The 17,920-nt window shown below is 37.0% G+C and overlaps 3 protein-coding genes across 4 annotated transcripts; 1 reads left to right on the top strand and 2 right to left on the bottom strand.

Moving 5' to 3' along the window:
- Positions 1-146: 146 nt before the first annotated feature.
- On the bottom strand, positions 147-2,904 carry LOC113761914 (probable 2-carboxy-D-arabinitol-1-phosphatase). Of its 2 annotated transcripts, none has more exons than XM_027305098.1 (7): positions 2,617-2,901; positions 2,256-2,407; positions 1,553-1,672; positions 1,371-1,470; positions 1,062-1,201; positions 883-962; positions 147-567 (listed from the first exon to the last, which is right to left on the bottom strand). In XM_027305098.1, the coding sequence occupies exons 1-7, from the start codon at positions 2,774-2,776 to the stop codon at positions 426-428; spliced, it is 894 nt and encodes a 297-aa protein (XP_027160899.1). In that variant the 5' UTR covers positions 2,777-2,901; the 3' UTR covers positions 147-425. The 2 variants fall into 2 exon arrangements, with proteins under 2 accessions (XP_027160899.1, XP_027160900.1); XM_027305099.1 differs by lacking the exon at positions 147-567 and adding an exon at positions 576-760 and having other exon boundaries at positions 2,617-2,904.
- A 2,155-nt stretch (positions 2,905-5,059) lies between these two features.
- On the bottom strand, positions 5,060-6,025 carry LOC113756796 (CASP-like protein 1C1). The gene is made up of 3 exons (XM_027300338.1): positions 5,871-6,025; positions 5,386-5,488; positions 5,060-5,284 (listed from the first exon to the last, which is right to left on the bottom strand). Exons 1-3 carry the CDS (start codon positions 6,023-6,025, stop codon positions 5,060-5,062), a joined length of 483 nt encoding a protein of 160 aa, XP_027156139.1.
- Positions 6,026-9,966: 3,941 nt separating this feature from the next.
- LOC113764071 (DNA-directed RNA polymerase II subunit RPB2) lies at positions 9,967-17,720 on the top strand. The gene is made up of 19 exons (XM_027308117.1): positions 9,967-10,342; positions 11,196-11,417; positions 11,568-11,858; positions 11,950-12,147; positions 12,574-12,638; positions 12,732-12,818; positions 12,902-13,022; positions 13,109-13,153; positions 13,238-13,375; positions 13,457-13,529; positions 13,803-13,879; positions 14,006-14,113; positions 14,192-14,308; positions 14,843-14,998; positions 15,090-15,194; positions 15,311-15,436; positions 15,527-15,604; positions 15,691-16,902; positions 17,090-17,720. The coding sequence occupies exons 1-19, from the start codon at positions 10,100-10,102 to the stop codon at positions 17,207-17,209; spliced, it is 3,582 nt and encodes a 1,193-aa protein (XP_027163918.1). The 5' UTR covers positions 9,967-10,099; the 3' UTR covers positions 17,210-17,720.
- The last annotated feature ends 200 nt before the right edge of the window (positions 17,721-17,920 follow it).

The raw sequence follows: 17,920 nt of genomic DNA, 5'->3' as shown, positions 1-17,920 counted from the left end.
CGTGTATGCTAATCCTAAATATTGTAAGAACACAGCATTATAAGAAGTAAAGCGGCCAGATACAACTACACCAAGCCATAATTTATGCAATCTGTTGTAGTTTAATATTCTAAGTAGTAGGTGAAATCAAAAGATAACTTCTCAGGTAAAGCAAGAAAGCATGTGAATTGGAAATCTCGTATCTTGTTGCTTCTGAATTGCATTAAACTAAAAGAAAGTACAATGAGAAAAGGTTATATGGTCACTAAGCTCTAGTCTTAGATTCGACATCAAAAATCTGTCTACAGGAACTGCCTCTTTCCAATCTCTCAGCTTCTTTTTTGCTCTTTGCCTGCTTCCCAGACTCTTGGACGACAAACTTGGCTTGTTTCTGATCAACAACTTTGCTAGTAGATTATGGTCTTGTTTCTGTTCAATTACTTCATTCATTTCCCTTTTTTCTGATGCCTGTAGATGTGATCAGTGTACATATGAGCTGTCATATTTAATGATTGAAGCATTGCCTCCCCTTGTTTGTTGAAGTTGAACACAGATAGCCCACCGTTATTTATGTCGACTGCACGGAACCTGAAAGAATGCAAAGCAGTTAACCCAGAACTGCTGAATGAGTCAAGTTACTCAAAACTGTTGTAAGGCAAAAATGCTATTAAAAGAGCAGGCAGTATCTGGCAACATACGATAGACACGACATAAGAAGACATTTCACGCAAGATTGTGAGACATTATCCCCGTCCTGCACGGACTCTGGCTTGTAGAAATTCTATTTAGGAAGAATGCTACTTCAGTCTCAGGTAATTTCAAAAGGCAGAATGATTGATACTACTAGTCACGAATGCAAGGTGCATCAGACTATTCAAGTTGCTCTTGTCAAGTAATGAATACCTCTCTGGACCTAGTCCAAGAGCAATGCAGATCAGTGCTCTCAACATTGATTTGTGCGTTACAACCAAAAAATTCTCTCCCTGTTTCACAAACCACACAGCCAAGAAAATTTCAGAAAGATAATCAATGCAGTTCTCAGTGCAATAACTAGAAATGCACAGCAACTACAAGAATCTTACAGGTGTAAGTAAGATTTCTTTCCAAGCATCACTTGCTGTGTCCCAAAGTTTCCGAACTGGATAGACACCATTCACAATAAAATTTGATGGATCTTCTCTCCATGTTGAATACTCCTTTGGATACATCCGCAAAGCATCCACTGCCTCCAGATACTAAATGTGATTTAGGAAAATGAAAAATATTGCAGAGGAATATATAGTGAAGCATTACATCAAGGTTATAAATGACTTGTATCTTATCTATGGACAAACTCAATTAATTCACAAATAGGAAAGGAATGAACGCGTCCAAAACAAAAGAAGACTGACCATTTTTCATCCCTTCGAGGAAAAATAGATGGGCCTCCTTCAGCGAATCAAGAAAAACCAAAGGCTGCTCCCTACCTTGCCATATAATTTCAGCTGTGGACTGCATTACAGAGTGGCAATTAAGGGATAGGATCATCCGCTGAAGCACACACAAAATACAAACTAAATCTTATTTTTTGGACCTTGGCACGTGATATTGGACTGGAGAAACATTGATCGAAGTGCGTATCAACTAATGCTTTCTTGCACCTCTCTGCTTGAGCCACTCCAGTTTCAGTTAAAGTGGAGAGATTTGAGCTTCCCTAAAGCAACACAATGGCAATAGCTGATCAGAAATAGTGAATAGGCAATTATGCTGGAACAACAGTAAAGCAAATGATTTTTGTCGTTAGGCCCGCAAATTGAATTTTACTAATACAACAAAGTATACCACATTCACATGAGATCAGGGATCTATAGCTACTGAGTTTTAAAGGATATACATGCACTGTATTCATGGTTGTTCTGTAAACTCCATCTACCATATATTTTTGCCAATCTTTTTCCCTCTATCATAATGTTTGTTTCTTGTGATTATTGTTTTGACATGTTTTGCTAAATTTAGAATTACAGTTGCAGCCTTGCAGCTAGATAGACTATCATAAGACAATCTGAATTCTGCAACCTAGGTGCTACACCAAATAATCTCTGAATTTACAGGTTTAAAACTACCAAGAATTCTTAATTAAGACAGAACAAAACTTACTTTAATATAAATCAAATCAGTACAACTGATCCAGTAGTCTAGCAGATAGAGCAAAATGAGCTTAAGCAGAAGTAGAGAAGCCACGGAAGCATGAGATAAAGTCAAAAGAAAAGTGGAATTTCAAATCAAGGCCAACAAACCTGAACTCTACCTTCTTCATTCCAAGTGCTGAGACCATGGCGAACAAGGGTAACCTTCTTGGGAGTAAATAATAATTTCTGAGTAAGGGATGTTGTTGCCTTTTCGAAGTCATATGCTCCACCAGTCAATGAAGCATCATTCCCAAATTTCTCTGTTAATCAAAGATCAGATTAAGACGAATTTTATGGTCATGCAAACTGGAAGGTCCGGAAAGGAGAAAAAGAACAGGAGGAACAAACACAGGGGCATCAGAAGCCTCAGTTGACGAATGCAGAAAAACAGCAGTGAATTCAGAATCTTGAATCTAAGGCACCGCAAATTTGAAGAGAGAACAAGAAAAGTTGAATGAGTTGGGATTACCAGTAGTAACATGCAGGTCTGGGCTCGAAGAAGAGCACTGAATCCGAACACTTGAACATGACTTGGGACGACGAAACTCGGTGGACACCTTGAAATCATCAAAAATTGAAGTGCAAGCAAAATGACTGGTGGTTATGAGTGCTCCTGTTCTACAACTCATCTTTCCTTACTGATCTTTCTCCAGGTGGAAGTGCTAGAATATTTAGTTAATTCTGTTAATGCCCTCTTAGGTAACACATCCCAGAAAGAAGAAGTGAAGGGACACTGGATAGATATTATGGCTGGCATGGTCCGTTTAACCATTTTAATAGTTGGCTGTATTGAATTTTTTGTGGTGGGAGTTTCATTTGGACTCTCTTTATTTTTGGTAAGGTCACTTGCGCTGCGTAACTGCAGAAAGTTGATTTTAGCGGGGTACCTTTACCCCGTGACAATTGTCATTGCTGCCTCGGTTTCTTTGGGATTTGACATGGACAAATTGGATATGCGGTGGGCAAGTGGTAGATTCTGGCCTTCCTTTCGGTCGGACTCACTAAGATAGAAAATTGACTGCCTTTTGTTTCGTTAGAAGCGAAATCTAGCCAGGACTCGATATCAGAAAATGGATGATTTGAAGCTCAAATTCCTTTTCCTTTATCAAAACATCTTGTAATGTTTTTATAGGCTTCGTTAATTAAATTAAAAAAAAAAGAAGCTCAAATTTTCACTCTAGCAAGATCTTCGTTAATATCATCATTCTTCACTTTTAGCATGAATTCTGCGGCCGAGAAAGTACATTAGTCTAAGATGTTTGCAGTTTAGATTGGAACAGTAATAAAAACAAAAGATATGGATTCTTCACTTTATACACTGTTAGTATCAATATAAAGTTTTTTTACACAAGCATATAATATGAATTCAAAATTAAAATTAAAATCATATACATATAACATATATCCAAGATTGCTATTGTAAGAAAATTACTATATTGTCAATGCATAAAAAAGTTAATTCTAATATTATTGCCCTTGCTGTTAAAAATGAAAATAATAATAATAATACAGGCCTGATACTGGGTTTTTTAGAGGAGCTTTGCTGAGCCTGAATTCGGTCCATACCAAAGCTCCCAATTCGGCCCAAGATCGGCCCCGTTAAAATTTGCTGTGCTGGATCTAGAAAAATCATGATCCGGGCACCTCGCCTGTTACTTACACGGTTGCACTGTTACTCTATTTTCAAGTATTCTTTAGAAATTAATCTTTTAGTGAATGTACGATAACTAATTTAAATTTGAATTTAAAATATAAATTATATATATATGTCATATATCCAACCGTGATAGTCTATACATTGTCATTCTCTATATAATAAGTATTTGAAGTTCATGTACACTCAATCATGTACAACAAGAGATGTTTACATATTTTTACAAAAAGCATAAATTCTCTGGACATTCCCAAAAACAAAAAAAAAAAAAAAAAAAAAACTTTTGACAGAACTATCGAGCACAAGTAAGGTTTTGTTGTTATGGTTCGATTCAACGAGCAACTTATGAAACATCGAGTCCTTGGATAATCAAAGTAAGTCTTCTAAGATGTTTGAAATAAAACATGGTCAAATTGAGATTGAGAACGTTTAGCAGTAAGAGCTTCAGTTGATCTGCTAGTTGTCTATTTGAATGATCACATCTTCATACACACGGCAGACGTAAATATGCAAATGATAGGCTTTTAGCAACGTTAGTCTTATGTTGAGATTAGTGCAACGTATGAAACGGATTTTCTGTTTCATTTCTTGTGCTACCGTTTGTCTCACATTTTATTATATTGTAATTTCATTTTCAAGGACATCGTATTTTAGTTCTTTTTAATTTTTTTAAAAATTCAATAACTATTAACTTAGTAAAAAATAAATACAATAATTTTAAAAAGTAACATGTCATAGAAAATTAAAAAATATAGCAGAAAATTCATTAAAAAAATCTCATTTTTTATGCATTTTGATTTTTTAAATTTGTTAAATTTTGTGTATTACTCAGTTAATAGTTATTGAATTTTAAGAAAACAAAAGAAGAACTAAAATAATTATTGGATTTTAAGGAAACAAAAAAAAAAAAACTAAACCAAATCGCACAAGTAAGTTGAACAAATTCAAATTGCACATTAGCATCATCCATTCATTTCCTACGGGAAGAGAGAGTTACAAACTGACAATGAAGACAGACTTTTCATCCCTTGAAACCAAAAAATGTCCGATAATACGAGGATCTCAATTCCTTTCTACATGACACAATACGTTATTGCGTGCTAATTCAAGCAGCCATTTATCTAGTCGTATTCATTGATGGATAATGACATCTACTGTATAGAAGTTTGAAGGGCAAATGTTGAAGCAAAAGGAGAGAAAAAAAAAGAAAAGAAAAGAAGAAGACAAAATCTCCATAAGAGCTAGAGGACATAAACCTTTAAGGTTTGGGAAGATTGAGGACAATGTGAAGAGAGTAAAGAAGAATAACTAAATACGCTAAAGAAGCCACAAAGTTAGCAATAAGAGCTCCTGCAACGTGGTTACAAAACTTTGGAACTTGATTACAGATAGGTAACCAGCCAGCGTGCGAGTTCCCATGCTTTCCCACTTGACCGATGGCTATATTAGCTGAAACGCTTGAATCCAACAACAGCGTAACAATCTATATAAATGCAAGAAAGATCAGAAGGCAATATTTTACCATAACGGCCAGTAATCGATCATGAGAGAAGAGAAGAGAAGAGAAAGAAGATAATCACGTACCAAATCTGAGACTAACAAGAATCGGAACAGTGAAACCTTAGACGGACAGAACAGTACTATGAGGGTATAGCCACCTGCCACTGCATTTATGATCACAAAGTATCTGTTCCAGAAGATAACAGCATGTTACAAAGCCATAACAATTTGGGGTTTTCGGATAGCTAACTTTTTTGTAAAATTTTTTTTGTTGCATCATAAACACAATTATCAATTAGTACTTTATTTTACGTGCATCAGATCACAATAATTACTGCCATATTCTTCTCAAAAAAACTTTTTTCAAATAATCTTGTATCCAAACATATTTTGATTTCATAAATATACTTTCGATGGGCTAGCTCAGTTGTCACTGGTAGAGCATTTAATGTATACCAGGCTGACAAGGAGGGGATATGAAAACATTTCTCCCTCTCTCCATTAGTCCTCAGTTGCATGTACAGAAAGAATTAAACACAAAAATAAAAGAAGGAAAAAGAGTCCCTTACTTGAAAGTTGGTGAATTGGTATAGTTTGCTTCAAAGGTCACGTTCAAGACTTGAGCAGAGTCACGTGCTGAAACCATCACAACTGCTGCAGTGACCGAAGCTCCCAAGGCCAGGAGCCTGAGCAGAAAGATGGGGACTCTCTTAGCCAAAGTCATCAAGACAGGCCTGGCTTCAGAGAGGAAAATCAGTCAGTTGGGAGATGGTGTTCTGGAAAGGATTGTAGTTTGGATCGATCGACTGAGGCAAGGAAACAATTTTTGCAATTTTCTAGTTCAAATGAAGGAGATTGAAGTTTAAAATATGATGTCAAGGACAAGTATATATAATTTACTGAAAAAGACGGGTGGATAGCAAGAGGTGTACCGCCGGAGTTAGGAAAGGCAGATACGAGGGTGGTAGACTTGTCTTCTAGGGTCGCGTTCTTGGTAACCTAATGGGTGTATAGACTACCATTTGCACCACAATTTGATTAAATCATCAGACGACTCAACAAGGGTCATTTTCTAAGAGTACTAGATCGGACTCCATACATCAGAAATTTTTCAATATTGATCATTTTGTATAATCTAGACAAGAACATATAATATAGTAGACTTTAATTAGGAGTATTGTTCATTCTTTTAATTGTTATCAGTGTTAAGGTACATCAAAAATTTTGATAAGCTTTTATCATTTTAACTTAATTAAAACACAATTACCAAAAGAAACATCTTTTGATAGTCATTATTATTACCAAATGATTTACCAATCTCTCTCGACTTGAAGAAGGGCAAAATGAATTTACTTAAAGTGCCAATGTAGTTTTCCCACGTTGTTGCATGGAAGAGTTGTGCCTCTTACGTCATATGGACGGGTCAATTTACTTTAAAGAATGATCTTTGACCTTTTTTTAGTTTAATAGATTGAGAAATGAATATTTGACTATTTGTGCCATTGTAATGGACAGCTCAACGACCCACCAGCAGATTATTTCCGGGACTAATCACTGGTAATAACGTGCACATGTCCGTGAAAGTCTAATATACGTTTCACAAATTAATTAATAATGCTGGAGGGTCATTACTCATCACCCTTTGGGAGGTAAAATATTAAATTTCCAATGCCAGTAATTAAGGGTAGAGTAAAATGTTGTTCTGGCTGTTTTTATTCTTGCCTCAGTAAAGAACAAATCTCCTCAGCAAATTCTGAATGAAGATTAGCCACAGCAGTTTAGATATATAGGATCAACTGCTGAGTACTAGAAATTGTATCGAGTTATATATTAATCTTATTTCTTCAGGATTACTAATCTCGTTTGAAAAAAAATGTTGACATTTTGCTAAATCGAATAGCTCCTGTCCTTCATAGCCAGTATATATACGGACATCTGCATGCATGCATGGTGTTCCTTTGGCAAACAAAGATGCATGCAAGAAATACAAAGATACATAAAGTCACAATTTTCTTACTAAGAAGTATATAACACACTTCGTAAAGTCGGAATATAGCCAGTATTTTGATCGATCATTGATTTGTTACACTTAAGTCTGTCCGCGATGAAAGGCAATGGTAGAGGCTGGCTCACTTTGGTTGAAAGTTGACGAGGTTAAAAACTATCCAAAATACAATAAATACAACTCAATATGATGGATTTCTTAGAATTCAGCATGCAACTCAATACTATGATGGAAAAAATCAGTGCCTGATAAACTCGTTTTGACAACTGACACTTATCGATAATTCAAATATAATACACCTCTCAGAAATTACGATTCAAGCGTGTGCTGTTACAAAAAATGTAATAACAGTTTCAAAGTGATTACAGACACTGCAGGGGGTTATACACCAAAATAAAAAGTACTCCTGTAGCTTTTTCCATCTATATTCAATAGGCCACTTAAACATTTTTTTTTTTGGGTTAAAAACAGAAACCCTGGTTGTAAGCAGTAGTCTTAGACTCTTAGCCATATTTGATAACCTAATTCGGCACTTAAACTTAATAGGTTTAGATCTTAATATGTTCAGACGTGTTTGATAACAAAAAATAGAATATCTGAATTAATTAAATGACACTGAATTTTCTAAACAAAACTTGCTCTCAAAATAAGTGATAAGTCATTAACTTATTATTTAACATTATATATACTTAAATGTATCAGATTTAGTACTTGACAATTCAATAATTTAACGAATTCAGACTTCAGCTTTTAAATTTCAGAATTCAGTTTTATTAAACGCATCATTAATTCAAAATTTTCACTATTTTTAGCTCATTCATGAATTTAAATTCTTATTTAGTTCTTGGTCTGACATACAAATTTCTTTTGCTTCTACAACCACACAAAAGAAAAAAAAAAAAGGAAGGAAATACCTTAGTGCAAGTGTGCAACTATCCAAGTATAATAATATTTATCTCTTTTGCCTTTGTTCGCAAAATATACTCATCCCAAACGGGGAAGGAATAGATTGGATGATATGGAAAAGCTGAGAGGTTTCAAGTTTGAATCCTCGCACTTACACTAAAAAAAATAAAAAAAAAATCGTCATAAATGATTATACGTTGGACTTCAACTTGGTGATCCTGTGTTCATACCAGAAGCACAAGAAGTTTGAGTTCCGGACACTTGGCCCTCTGGACCAGTTTGACGCTTTTACTTATCCATCTGCAATGACGGGCTCGGATGTTTGTTTTGGGCTTTGACACGTAGATAAGAAACTCTATCCATACAAAATAGACCTGCGCCCAATTACTCTCAGAGGCCTAAAATGTGAATGTGTGACGTCAAATTCACCATGCTTTTTGGTTATTATTTTCCAAGTACTTTTTAGTGATCTAGTTGAAACATGAACAGTAGCATGACTGGACATCTTGGGGCCCCAATTCAAAACTTTTTTTTAAATCACAATTCAGATATTTCTTTATTCGGTATATAGTATATAAGAGTTTGAATGAATTCGATTCCGATCATTATTATAATTCAGATATTTCACATAAATAGTTATATCCAAATTTAGGTTTGCCAAGCTTTGCCATGAAGTGATTTTTCTAATTTTAGTAATCTATCGGACAAGACCCGGATACTTAATAAAATTTTTCGATGTTGTAAAATCTCCCATGTTTGTAGAATTAGAAATTTGTTAGCTCATGTTTTAGCAAAATTTTCTCAACTGTTTGGTGGGATGATTTCCCTCCTTCGTTTATTAAATCTGTAATCTATGATTTGAATGAATGAAAACTTTGTTGTACCCTCAAAAAAAAAAAAGTTTGCTTCTTAGCTTTTAAAAAAAGTGCATTCTCAAAATTTTGATAGCTACAATTTTACAGGCTTGATAAATCAATTTTGTTTGAGTGTATTCAATATTCCAAGTACAGAGCCACTTCAGGGCTTATAGCTTTTCAACCCTCAAACTTTTGAAAATGTTTCAAATAAGGACATTTTGTGGTTAAGCTTGACAAATCTAATATAGGAAGTTAGGAACTTTGGTGGCAAGAAATGTGGACGCTAAACGAATACTTTTCGAAAATGAACAAAAAAAATAAGGCCACCTATATTTTTATACAAGAAAAGCCCAATTTTAAATTTTCAAAACTTCACAATTCTATGTCTTTCTGCAATATATTAACTAAAATCTAAAAAACAATTTTCATCATGTAAAATCCACTTTATCTACAAGAAAATAGTGCACATTCTTCAATTTTGCATTACTTTGTATAATGTTATGAGGGAACTAATAAATAAAAGGGTGAAAAGCATAACCATTGTTCAGTTTGTCTATATGTTAATTATGTTCTATGTAATATATTTTTAACAATTTTCCAAAAATATAGGAATATAGAAGAATTCCATGTAGTTTCACTTTCTCAATAAATATATATATACATATATATATATGCATGCATATATAAAGGGATCAATTTAATATATAAGTATGAAGAAAAATCTTTATCTCAAATCCACAAAAAAAAAAGGAAAAGAAAAATTGGGTTCGAATCACTCGTTGAAGTTAAAAAAAAAGGTTAAATCCCCCAAATATTTTCCTCGCCGACTTGCCTGATTTGCCCCGGTTTCCAGTTCTTTCCCTCCCGATATAAGCCACCTTCTCCCCATTTTTCAACTCATTTTCCTCCTCCTCGTTGGACTCTCTTCGGACCTTTCTCTCTCTACCCAAAAACCAACCCGGATCGGGCGTCCACTGTCGCTAAAAGTTTTACTGATTTTGAATTGAAGAGAACTACCAAGTCAAATAATATGGATATGGAAGACGAGTACGAGGATAATCAGTACAACGACGAGGAGGAGGAGATTACCCAAGAGGATGCTTGGGCAGTGATCAGTGCTTACTTCGAGGAGAAGGGATTAGTGAGACAGCAGCTGGACTCCTTCGATGAATTTATTCAGAACACAATGCAAGAAATCGTCGATGAATCCGCGGATATTGAGATCCGACCTGAGTCCCAGCACAATCCGGGTCACCAGTCCGATTTCGCTGAGGTCGAGAACTTGCTCGAATATGACTAACTTTTAAATTTGATAAAGATGACTTGACAATTGGGTAATAATGCAGTTCTGACTCTGTTTTTCAGAAGTAATTTTGAAAAAAATTGGCGGTGATTCCTCAGTTGAGTTTTGCTTAGGGTTTTTTTTTGGCGGCTTGAAGGATGTCTTTTGAGTAATGGATTGGAGTATCAAATTTGAGGTTTACGGCATGTGTTTAGTGAATTCAAGGGTTTGAATGAAGTAAAAGTAAAGGATAAGGAGTCTTTGATGTGCAATCTGCACTGGGCGTGGCTGCAGAGGAAGATTTTCTAGGGTTTTGTTAGGGAGCGTTTGAATTAGTGCTCGGTTGCTGTCGGAATTGTCAAGTTTTGGATTGTATATGAAGCTGACATTTTGTATGAGTAATAATAACTCATCAATCAGAGCGGTTGGATCCTAGTACTAGACGAATTCTGTGGAATTGAAATGGTTAAGTGAGTTAAATTGAATGGAAACAAGAAAACATGAGCTAGTAACAACTTTGCACTTAGAGTAGCTTCTGTGGTTTAAGGGAAATGAAAGGGATCTTCAACTCTTATTAGCGTTTTATGGGAATGTTTTATAAACTTTAAAGGAGCTAAAAATTACAGGGTGATTTAATTTTCTAAGTTCGGGTATAGAATATTTTCCTTTTATAGTGCTTTCCATTTTTTTCTGCAATTATGGGGTTGGGTAAAGTAGAGGATATCAAACAATTTTTCTCTTGATTTCTTGTTCTCCAGTTGATAACTATGTTGCTGATTGAAGGACTGAGCTGAGAGTTACTTGGACGTAAATGGTCATAACTTTGTTCATCATGCTTTTGCAGACTGTGTATAAGATCAGTTTTGGCCAGATATATCTGAGCAAGCCCATGATGACGGAGTCAGATGGAGAAACTGCAACATTGTTTCCAAAGGCTGCAAGGCTTAGGAATCTGACATATTCGGCCCCCTTGTATGTGGACGTGATGAAGAGAGTCATTAAGAAAGGGCATGATGGTGAGGAAGTTACTGAGACTCAGGATTTTGGGAAAGTCTTCATTGGGAAGGTGCAGTTTTTCACTTTGCCTTTCCAACAGCTTCCCCCAATCCCCAAAACTCTGCTTTTGGTGCCTGGGGAGGGGTGAGAATAATGATATGATCTCTGGGAAATCAATCATCTGCTTTTTAATGTATACTTGTCTTATTTGTTTGAACAGGTCCCTATAATGCTCCGGTCGAGTTACTGTACATTGTTCCAGAACTCAGAAAAGGATCTTACTGAGCTTGGAGAGTGCCCATATGATCAAGGAGGGTACTTCATCATCAACGGAAGTGAAAAGGTTCTGATTGCTCAGGAGAAAATGAGCACTAATCACGTCTATGTGTTCAAAAAGAGGCAACCCAACAAGTATGCATACGTGGCAGAAGTCCGGTCCATGGCCGAGACACAGAATAGACCTCCCAGCACAATGTTTGTGCGAATGCTTTCTCGGTCTAGTGCCAAAGGGGTATATGCAGAACCAAAGTTTATCATTTATTTGCTGGACTTTTTCTCTGCAGAAGTGGTAGTGAGTTGCTAATTAGTTGGGGTAATTGCAGGGTGCTTCAGGCCAGTATATACGTGCTACCCTTCCATACATCCGAACAGAAATTCCTATCATTATTGTTTTTCGAGCATTGGGGTTTGTTGCTGACAAAGATATACTGGAACATATTTGCTATGATTTCTCTGATACCCAAATGATGGAGTTGCTTCGTCCATCCTTGGAAGAAGCATTTGTTATACAAAATCAACAGGTAGGCTCCTTGTAGGGCTTCAAGCTCTGTAGATTTTGCCTGCCTTCTCTAAGTTTTCTGGTTTTTCTCTTTTAGTATGTTTAGTGCGTGTATGATACTTCGAGTTCCACTGATCATAATAGCTCTTCAAGTATTCCTTCTATCACAATTGTTTCTTCCCCCTTTGTTTGAAAAAATTCCAATCGGACGTGTCTCACATGTGACTGGGTTTGAGTTGGCAACAGTTTCTTCCAAGACTTTGATATATTTAATGAATTTCTGTTTAGCAATTTAAACCAATTTGGTACCCTGCATTATTTTTCTTTTTTCTCTTGGTTCATGTTTGTGTGCCATTTGCATGTTTTCTTATTAGGCTTAAGAATTTGGAAAATTACGAGTCCGCACTTTTTCCTGTTTCAGTCTGGTAAATTATGTTATTTGCTGCAGGTTGCCCTGGATTATATTGGAAAAAGAGGAGCTACTGTTGGCGTCACAAGGGAAAAGAGGATTAAGTATGTGCTCGAGAATTGTTTGTCATTGATTCAAGTAATGCCTAGCTTCTCCACTTGAATTGCATGTGAGAATGTTTTTTCATCTACTTACAGGTATGCTAAAGAGATTCTTCAGAAAGAAATGCTTCCACATGTTGGGGTTGGAGAATACTGTGAAACAAAGAAAGCATACTATTTTGGGTATGCCTTGCATTGAATTTGTTACATAACTGTATTTGGAGGTGATACCTTTATTATGATAAACAAATTTTTGCACCTAACAGCTACATCATCCATCGGCTTTTGCTGTGTGCACTTGGCCGAAGGGCAGAAGACGACAGAGACCACTATGGAAACAAAAGACTGGATCTTGCTGGTCCATTGCTTGGTGGCCTGTTTAGAATGGTTTGTAATTGATCATGATGTTCTTTAATTCAATTGACTTTTGAAAGTGGCTGTTACTAAGTTCAGATGTCTATGCATGGGTGCAGCTGTTCAGAAAATTAACCAGGGATGTCAGAGCTTATGTTCAGAAGGTACTTAATGCAGACTCTTCTCTTAAGTTATGCTGATGCTTATTTTCATTGGCTCTTGTTTAATATGTTATTCATTGTTTACAGTGTGTTGACAACGGAAAAGACGTTAACCTGCAATTTGCAATCAAAGCAAAAACTATAACCAGTGGCCTTAAATACTCACTTGCCACCGGTAACTGGGGGCAAGCAAATGCAGCGGGTACAAGGGCTGGTGTTTCACAGGTTTATTTTTAGATTTCTACATGTCATTCATTAATCTAGCGATGCAGTGGGTATTAACTTGAATGAAATGGAAAACTGCAGGTGTTAAATCGTTTGACTTATGCCTCAACTTTATCACACTTGCGGAGGCTAAATTCTCCAATAGGGCGTGAAGGTGAATGTCTCTCCCCCCCCCCCCCTTTTCCCTCTTTCTCTTCTTCCAATGGTTCTCCTTTGGGTGTACGTTACATCTAGTCGTGCAGTAAAGATAGAGATGTGTGGATTTGCATGACCTCTCTATCCTCCTCTCTCACTGAGTCATGAATGCACAAGATTGATGACAGTAGGGACTAAGTTAAAATACAAAAGGAAAGATTGGTGATAGGCATGCAGTTAAAGTTTAGTATTTTCTTTGATTGTCTTTGATCGAGATTGTTCTTGATTTTAGGGAAACTGGCCAAACCAAGGCAATTGCACAACTCGCAGTGGGGAATGATGTGCCCGGCAGAAACGCCTGAAGGACAGGTGAGTACACTGCTGATGAAAAATTTTTTTGACATGTTGCAGTTCATTTGCTTCTTTTTTCCCCATTTTGCCAAATGTTGATTGTTTGATAAACCACATATTTGATCTCCCTTGCTGTCTTATCAGGCGTGTGGACTTGTGAAGAATCTAGCTTTGATGGTGTACATAACTGTTGGTTCAGCAGCATATCCCATTCTGGAGTTTTTGGAGGAATGGGGAACTGAGAATTTTGAGGTGAGAAATTTCTACATCTTTGGAAGATTGAATTTTCTATATGACCACTGATCTCAAGGCATGCCCTTTGGGTTGTAGGAAATATCACCTGCAGTCATTCCACAAGCTACAAAAATCTTTGTCAATGGTTGTTGGGTTGGTATCCACCGTGACCCTGATATGTTGGTCAGGACCCTGAGGCGTCTGAGAAGACGGGTGAGGATGGATTTTCTGTGTCTTTTTTAACTGTCCTTTGTTTAGGCATGATTGCTGAGACATGTTTTGTAGTTTTTGTAGCGCTTATCTATGTGCAGCCTCGTGATTTACTATCTTATTGAATGGTCTTATACCATTGGTTCAGGTCCTCGATGTTCATATTTTTTTAGATGTCTGCATCACAGTGTAGAATGAAAAGTGCCAAATCGTCAATTGAGGAAGTTTAATTTGAGAAAAGCCATCTTTCACAATGGCGTTGAAATTGATAAAAAAAAAAAAACCGTTACAAGGTGCTAGTGAAGTTAATTAGCATTGGCTTCAGAATATTTGTTCACTTCTTTATGGATTAGTTAACATGTTTTTGTATAAACATAGCAAATTTCTCTTTTAAGTAGTTACTGGATCGTGTTTTTCCCATCCATGTATAGACTACAGCAACATAATTTCCAGCATTCATAATTTGAATAAGCATTATTCAAATTGTGATGTTTGTCTCCCACAGTGTTAATTATTTTACTTCTTTTGGATGAACAGGTTGACGTTAACACTGAGGTTGGTGTAGTACGTGATATTCGTTTAAAGGAACTGCGCATCTATACTGATTATGGCCGCTGCAGTCGTCCATTATTTATTGTGGAAAAGCAAAGGCTTCTGATTAAGAAGAAGGACATTCAAGCCTTGCAAGCAAGGGTACATTCATTTAATCCTGAATTCTTCCTCTATTCGTTGCTTATGCTTCTGATGTTTCTGCTCATATCATGATCTGTTTATTCTTTTATAGGAGTCCCCAGAAGAAGGTGGCTGGCATGACCTTGTGGCCAAGGGATTCATAGAATACATCGACACTGAAGAAGAAGAAACCACTATGATTTCAATGACCATTAATGTTAGTAACTTGAGGCTCTCTGTCCCTCCCTCCCTTTCTCTCTTCCTCTCTCTCTCATTTGTTGTCTTAAGTTAAGATAATTCGAGATGTTGAAATGTCAATGCTAATTGTTCAAGGATCTTGTAACGGCGAGGCTGAATCCTGAGGAGGCCTATTCTGATACGTATACACATTGTGAGATTCACCCATCACTCATTTTGGGTGTTTGTGCTTCAATCATACCATTCCCTGACCACAATCAGGTGAGCCTACTCTTATATACTAATAGTAGGTTAATGAAGGTATTATTGCTATTTATTTGAGTTGTCTAACCTTTTTTTTTTGGCTATCAGTCTCCTCGTAACACGTATCAGTCTGCCATGGGTAAGCAAGCGATGGGAATATATGTCACAAACTACCAATTTCGCATGGTAGAATTTTGATCTTTATTCACCATGTTTTCTGTTACATCAATTGATGTATACTTTATGGTTACTCACTCCTTTTTTTGCATCAGGACACTTTGGCCTATGTGCTATATTATCCTCAGAAACCACTTGTTACTACTCGAGCCATGGAGCACTTGCACTTTAGGCAACTACCTGCTGGCATCAATGCAATTGTTGCCATTGCTTGCTACTCTGGATACAACCAAGAAGATTCTGTCATTATGAATCAGTCGTCTGTTGATCGTGGATTCTTTCGATCTCTGTTTTTCCGATCGTACAGAGATGAGGAGAAGAAGATGGGGACTTTAGTCAAAGAGGACTTCGGGCGCCCAGATAGGTCTAACACGATGGGCATGCGACATGGTTCTTATGATAAATTGGATGATGATGGTCTCGCCCCACCAGGAACGAGAGTTTCAGGTGAGGATGTGATCATTGGGAAGACCACTCCTATTCATCAGGATGATGCTCAGGTTCCATCAGCATTAGCTACTCGATACACCAAGCGTGATCATAGCACAAGTTTGCGCCACAGTGAGACTGGTATGGTGGATCAGGTCCTACTCACAACAAATGCTGATGGTTTGAGGTTTGTTAAAGTGAGGGTGAGATCTGTTCGCATTCCGCAAATTGGAGACAAGTTTAGCAGTAGGCATGGTCAGAAGGGAACTGTAGGCATGACCTACACTCAAGAAGATATGCCATTCACTATTGAAGGAATAACCCCTGACATTATTGTAAATCCCCATGCTATTCCTTCTCGAATGACAATTGGTCAGCTGATTGAGTGTATCATGGGTAAGGTTGCTGCGCACATGGGAAAAGAGGGAGATGCTACGCCTTTTACTGATGTCACTGTAGATAACATCAGTAAAGCCCTGCACAAATGTGGATACCAGATGCGTGGTTTTGAAAGAATGTATAATGGTCACACTGGGAGACCTTTAACGGCCACTATTTTCCTTGGGCCTACTTATTACCAAAGGCTGAAGCACATGGTTGATGATAAAATCCATTCTCGTGGGAGAGGCCCAGTTCAGATCCTCACCAGGCAACCAGCGGAAGGGCGATCACGTGATGGTGGTCTCCGATTTGGAGAGATGGAGAGAGATTGCATGATCGCCCATGGTGCCGCTCACTTTCTCAAGGAAAGATTGTTTGACCAAAGTGATGCATACAGGGTCCATGTTTGTGAGCGTTGTGGGTTGATTGCGATTGCAAACTTGAAGAAGAATTCTTTTGAGTGCAGAAGCTGCAAGAACAAAACTGACATAGTCCAGGTAATAACTACCACCAGTTTGATGCCATTCTTTGTTAAATTCCATCAATAATCCGTAGCCCCCATACTTTTCTTATGAAGCCCCCTTACCATAGACCCAATCACACACGAACAATAGATTGTTGTGCGTATGCTTTAATGGTTGCCTGAGCCTGAGATGTTTGTGTTTGATTTTGGTTGATTCTCAGGTTCACATTCCATATGCCTGCAAACTGCTGTTCCAAGAGCTCATGTCAATGGCCATAGCACCGAGAATGCTGACAAGGGATATCAGACAAATCAAAGAGCAGCTGAAGAGAGGGATTTGATGCTCGTTGCCAGTGCTATGGTTGTATTGGGAGAGTAAAAGGTTATAGAAGATGGTGATCGTAATAGAACATGTTATCTTTCTGTTAGTAACTTCCTAAGCAAAATCAAATTTTGGCTTTCACGCGTGAACGTCGTCTTTTAATAATTGGTCATTTGGTGTTACTTTGGATGAAATCTTGGCTAGGCAACTAGTTTTCTTTGGTGTTAGCATCTTCTGAGAAGTCGGATGTAATGTAATAACCTACTGTTGTTGTATCACGTTGTAAGTTGTATCCCCTGTCATTCCTGGGTTAATTGGAAGATGCTTTCACGGAGCAGGAGAGATGATGAGTAGGGCGTGCTAGATCTCTGTTTGATCAAATCTGAACTGAACCTTGATGTTACAAGGTTGAATTACATTACTTCCCAAAAATTCTTTTTCCTGTGTTGGCATCTCATTATTGCCAGAACATTTACTTGCGTATGCTCAAACGTATTCTGAATGGTCCAAGATCCTTCACGACCATGTTACAATTTTTTTTTTCATCTAGGAATATTAGATTTAAATATTTAATGTATGTGATCCATTATAATCACTTATTAAAACTAGATAATAGTACGATATATTATCTTGTATGAAAAATTTACGTTACTTTATCTAGGATTTCTAGAACCACTATCCTCGTCAGCCATGAATTGTTATTTTATACTTATTCATAGGAAATACGATT

This window comes from Coffea eugenioides, chromosome 2 (genome assembly GCF_003713205.1).
Source record: "Coffea eugenioides isolate CCC68of chromosome 2, Ceug_1.0, whole genome shotgun sequence".
In the NCBI taxonomy this organism is placed as follows: domain Eukaryota; kingdom Viridiplantae; phylum Streptophyta; class Magnoliopsida; order Gentianales; family Rubiaceae; genus Coffea; species Coffea eugenioides.
This window is presented reverse-complemented; position numbering and strand designations above follow the sequence as displayed.